Source organism: Palaemon carinicauda, chromosome 35 (genome assembly GCF_036898095.1).
Source record: "Palaemon carinicauda isolate YSFRI2023 chromosome 35, ASM3689809v2, whole genome shotgun sequence".
NCBI classification, from domain to species: domain Eukaryota; kingdom Metazoa; phylum Arthropoda; class Malacostraca; order Decapoda; family Palaemonidae; genus Palaemon; species Palaemon carinicauda.
The window spans coordinates 15180203-15186202 of record NC_090759.1 but is presented as its reverse complement, the minus strand read 5'-3'; the positions used below and the strand labels follow the sequence as shown (position 1 = coordinate 15186202).

General features: G+C 38.1%; 1 protein-coding gene across 3 annotated transcripts in view; it reads right to left on the bottom strand.

The window, feature by feature from the left end:
- The window catches only part of IFT54 (intraflagellar transport 54), a 334194-nt gene that overhangs the window by 85423 nt on the left and 242771 nt on the right, over positions 1–6000 (bottom strand). For all 3 annotated transcript variants that reach the window (XM_068358769.1, XM_068358771.1, XM_068358770.1), the window contains one exon: positions 3781–3981. In XM_068358769.1, the coding sequence (XP_068214870.1) occupies positions 3781–3981 (201 nt within the window). The remainder of the gene's footprint in view (positions 1–3780; positions 3982–6000) is intronic.

Here is a 6000-nt window from a genome sequence, read left to right as displayed (position 1 = left end):
TAAGTCAGTTATATGTTGCACAAAATCCATGAACTTTCAAGGATGTCTATTCTACATGCTAAAGAAAGATTCGAACACTCTTCGAACTATTCTGGATTTGTCACCTCTAAATTTCATTCAGAACGACAAGTTCCAGATGCTAACTATCTTGCAAATACGGAACCTACTACCCTAGGGGTCCTACACTGTCTCCATAGATCTTAACGATACTTATTGGCATCTTCTGATAGCTCAGCACTTCTCCCCTTACCTTGATTTCAGACTGCCAAGAAAGGCCTACGTATTCAAGCTATGCCCTTTGGGATCAGCATAGATCCAAGAATTTTCACAAAACTAGTCAACACCATTGTTCAACAACTCAGGAACAAAGGTCTTCAAGTGATGGTATACCTTGACGACTGGTTAGTTTTGGCTGCGACGAAGTTATGAAATTTCTTCAATCCCTGGGCTTTTCAAATCAACCTCGAGAAGTCCAGGTTATCTCAAGCGCAAGAATTCTAGAGGCTAGGTCTACACTGGGATTTGAAGTCACATATCCTTTCTCTGCCTGCAAGTTCGGTCAGGTGTCTCCTTCAGTTGAAGACGATCGCTAGATGTCATCAGGAAAGTCTTGTGCTTGCTACAATTTGCAGCAGTTACAAATCCAATCTTAAAAGCAAGACTCAAGGATGCAAACAGAGTCTGCAGAAGAAAGGCATCAAATGCTCAGAGATCATCACCACAAAAACTCCAGCTTTACTGTGCAAACAGCTCAAGTCATGGTCCACTGCCAAGAGCTTGTCAATACACGTACCTCTTCCGTTTCCTCCTCAATCAGTGACAATCCACACAGATGCCTCGGAACAGGGTTGGGGGAGTCATACGCCCACCAAAAATATACAGGGTCATTGGTCAGTCGCATTTCAACAATTCCATATCAACATTCTAGAAGCCATGGCAGTGTTTCTTTCTCTGAAGAGATTGAACCCAAAGAAAAAATCACAAATCAAATTAGTTCTCGATAGCAAGATGCTAGTCCACTGAATCAACGGACAGGGTTTGAGATCTCCATAGATCAATCACGTAATACAGGGCATCCTAACTTTGTCAAAGCATAGAAATTTGCATCTCTCTGCAGTTCACTTAGAAGGGGTTCGCAATGTGACGGCGGACACCTTGTCAAGATTCAAGCCTCTGGAAACAGAATGGTCTCTAGACGAAAAATCAGATCTCTTTGCGACGAGCTTCAACAAGAAGCTTCCCCAGTATGTAGCTCCAGATTTAGATCCGGAAGCAGTGGAGATAGATGCGGTGTCACTGGATTGGAACCAGTGAACTTGCATTCACTTTTTTCCACCGTTCAATCTATTTCTGAAGGTCCTGGACAAGCTACAGATCTTCAAGGGGACAGCAGCATTAGTGGCCCTAAATTTCCCCAAGAGCAATTGGTACCCCCTTGTTCTGGAACTCAAACCTCGCTAGATTCCTCTGCCGACAACAACGCTGTCCCAGGATGTTCAACAGGAGACTCTTCGCTTCCTCTTGGATAACGAATGACCTTCAGCTCATGATTTTCTAGTCTTAGCTGCTAAATGAAAATACAGAGTTTCGAAGGAAAGGATTGATTTTATAAAATAATACAAGTCCTCTGCTACAAAAGGACAATACTTTTCCTCTTGGAAGAAGTGGGTGGAGTTTGTTAAGAAACATAAGCCCACTTCAATTACAATGGACTTCTGTTTATCATTCTTTATTACACTACATGAACAAGGTCTGGCCTCCACAACTATTGCCTCATGTAAATCGGCAATAACCAGACCTATCACTTATGCTTTTGATATAGACCTCAACAGCGAACTGTTCAATAAGATCCCAAAGGCTTGTGCTAGACCGAAACTAAATGATCCTCCCCAAAACCATCCTATGGCATTTGGACAAAGTCTTGCACTTAGCCTCCTCAATAGATAACTACTCTGCCTCTTTGAGGGATCTTACTCCGAAATCGATCTTTTTACTAGCTATGGCTTCTGGGGCTAGAGTCAGCGAGATTGTGGCACTTCCAAGGGATGATGACCACACTGAATTCTCGGAATTAGGAGAAGTTAATTCATATCCAGATCCTGCATTTGTGGCTAAAAATGAACTGCCCACGAAACGTTGGGGGGCCTTGGAAGATCGTCCCCCTTAAGGAGGATCATTCTCTGTGCCCTGTGGAATGCCTTAAAGCTTACCTGTCAAAGGGTGAGGCCTTTAAAGGTGGACAACTTTTTGAAGGGGGAAACAACAGGATCTAATCTCTCTGAAACAGCTAGGGTTCAAACTCACCTATTTTATCAGAAGGGCTGACCCGGATAGTATGCCATTGGGTCATGATCGTAGGAAAGTTGCCTCTTCCTTAAACTTCTTCCAGTATATGTCCTTCGAAGGCTTACAAGCTTACACTGAATGGATATCTTCAAGAGTGCTTTTCAAACATTACTTGCAACAACTGGAAGAAATTAAACCCTTTGTTGTAGCAGCTGGTAGTGTGATTAAACCAGCTTCTTAGTGTTGTGCATGGACTCTTATGGACTGTATAATATGGGACTTTTACTGTGTGCATAGTTCAGGTTGAATGTTCTTCTAATTTGCATTGTGTTATAAACTATGTTTATATTGAAGAGTCAAAAGGTGATATTTTCTTTATCATATGGAATGATGTTACTATTCTATTCTATACAATATTACTGGGGTAAACATCTCTTGTTTTAAGCACAAAAAATGTAAATACTGTTGCACCAATTTTGTTACATTTTTATGCTTTTGGAAATAATAAAAGATTATTCATAGTTTTGCATTTCCTTTATATGGACCTACTGTTCCTAAATAAAAAGTAGTGTACCTTTATTTTCAAACCCTATTTTTTAAAGACTATTGCTTGGTTGATACGTGTCCATACAAAGGTACTTTCTTCATAGTTGGTGGGGCTGTGATGATAACTGTTTGATTTCATTACAGTCTACAAAAACTTGTATAGTCCACTCACAGAGTTGGACTATTGCCTCAAATAGCTAAATTTAGAAGTGTAAAAGAAACAATCATATACATTAATCGTAGAACGATTCTAAATCTTCTATAATTAGTGAGGTTAACACTAAAGAGCACATGTGTGGTTAAAACTCTAATTTGCCACAACTGAGAATTTTAATTCTCTGGTACACTTCCATCAGGACGACATGGCACAAGCCTAGAAAAGAGATTTTGGCATAGAAAAAAATCTATTTTTGGGCGAGATAGCCATGTCATCCTGATGGACCCACCCATTATTTTTCATCCCCTCCTAATTCTCATTGTGTAGCCCTGTTTCATATGATGGCTGCTGCTGGAATGGCGAATCAGAGAACGTTTACAGTAACACACTGGGATCAGAGTTGTAACGGCTCTTCCACATATCCAATCCTATCCCATATCCTTTGAGACAAGGTTAACTCTATTCATGGAAGGATAGCCGTAGTTGTTTTAAACACGTCCCTGTTACATACACGATATCTTTCGGAATATTCGCTCCAGGGGTAAGAACCCTGTGATACCTCAACAAGTAAAATTCTCTGGTATATCACTCGCAGGAAATATCCCAAGTACAAAAATGCCTACAGGAACTTCCATCAGGACGACATGGCTATTATGTTAAAATCCTTTTATCATCTAACTCGACACTCTGCTTACCCAGACAACCTTCAATACCTTAACAAAAGCATAGTTTATACAGTAATCTAAAAGACCACATATTAAATATTGCTAAAAATTACTTCACATAATTACCATCGCCATCTGGAGCCATGGCCTTGAGGATAGCAGGATCGATGTTGTTGTTTTCATTGACGAAGGAAGAAATCACTGGAGTGCTGTCATTTTCGCCTTCATTCTCAACTTGTGGTGGTGCTTCTCCTTCCAACTCTCCAGAAGGTTCAGGGTCAACAATCTCGAGCTCTTCTCCGGCCAAAGCTACTGATGCAGAGTTGCCTTGACAGAAAAATAAAAGAAATTAATATTTGTATTGGTGATAATTCTTACTGCAATATATATATATATATATATATATATATATATATATATATATATATATATATACACACACACACATAATACAGTATAAATGTATAAGTAAGTATGTATGTATGTAAATATGTATGTATGTATGTATGTATGTATGTATATATATATATATATATATATATATATGTGTGTGTGTGTGTGTGTGTGTGTGTGTGTGTGCGTGCCAAACTCAGTTAATATCACTTTTGTATCATCTCAAATTTCTGTAAATTGCTAATCTTTGAAGAGATGGCCAAAGACTTTACATTCAACAGCCAGCTTTCTATCAACAAGATCCTTTTTAATGGACTTTCAACATTGCTGCTTAAGATATTCAAGAAAAAGTAAAAATTCTCTTTCTAATAATGAAAATAGCATTGATATAGAACAGAAACTTTTAACAAATTTTAATCTATAAGATATTAGATGGATGTATAAACTTTGGGCCTTAAGTTCTGATACTGCGGCTAGGGAGGTAATTCAGCGCCCAGTCGCAACTGAGGAAAATCTCGCAGTGGTATTAAGAAGATAAATTTGAAAGTGCATGACGATCCAGAAGCAAAAAGGAAGTGGAAACAGAGGTAAAGCAAGAAACCTGAAAAGTGGGTGTAGTTTGGGGACAAAAGAATGCTGAAATTACATTAATGTAATATCCACAATGCAATGCACAAGTAACATTAACAAGTAGCCTATATAGCTGTAAACTAATGAAAATTTTAAAGGGGTTTTCCATTATCATAAAATTCCATACTATTCTATAATTACATACAGTAATAACTATATTAATTAATCTCCAAGGGAGTATTATAGTAAGATAAATGAATATATGCAATAATTATTTATGACATTGATTTATATTAAAAAAAAATATTTAGATTCATCCACATCATCACACCTATCATTTATATGAATATTTACCCCTTTTATTAAGTTTATCGCATTTATCATTTCCTGCTGCTACCAACTCACACTGTAGTATTAAAAGTGGGCACAGTGATGGATAAATTTTTTTTTTTAAATATTTCATACACATCTTTCCTCTTTTCATGTTTTCCATCCCCAGACTTTTACTTTTATCTCTTGCTTAAAAAATGACAGTTGCAAATTACATACCAAGTCAAGTAATACCCTCTTCCAACTCCTGTAATTTTGTTACATTAAAATGGAGTGCAGCCACTTTTGTAGTTTGTTAAAGTTTGTTTTATGATGATAACTTGAATTAACCCAAATAAATTTTAACATATAACAATTGTCAGATTCCATAACATGTGTTTTTGGGCTCAGGCCATGTCGTCCTGATGGAAGGTTCCTATAAGTAGCTTCCTAGGGTATATTTAACTACAGTGATATTCCCAGAGAATCTACCTTTAGGTCTCCAGAATTCTAACTCCTGGCGTGAATATCCTTAAAATTTCTCCTAAGGATATCGCATAAATCAGGGGACGTATATCTTGATACGACACATGGCGATCTTCACCCCGAATAGCGTTTTCGCTTCGAGGGGGAAAGTGGCAAATTTTGAAGGGGAGCCGATATCAAGGTTACCCTTCCACCGTCACTACTTTGAGTATCCATATGGCGCTGTACATAGCCACCATGTTTATTCCTATAAGTGTAGCGCTACAGCTCGGTGATTTTCCCTGTTGCTCTTTGGAGTACGCTCTACTTTTCGGATTTATCATGCAATCTCCAGCCTCTTCTGCCTCTGGAAAGTTGAGTATTCGATCTTTACATTGTATAAATTTTAGCTCTTGCCTCACAGTGAAATTAGGTTAATTTAAGTGAGAGCTTTGCCTTAACCGGAGGCGTCATGGACGCTGTCGTTCATTACGCATGAGTTATTTATTTAGCCTGAACGACTTTCCCGGTATTAATAGCATGAATATCTTGGAGCTATTCAGTCTTCATTGCTAGGAATTAATTATATTATGCCGATTGTATTCTTGA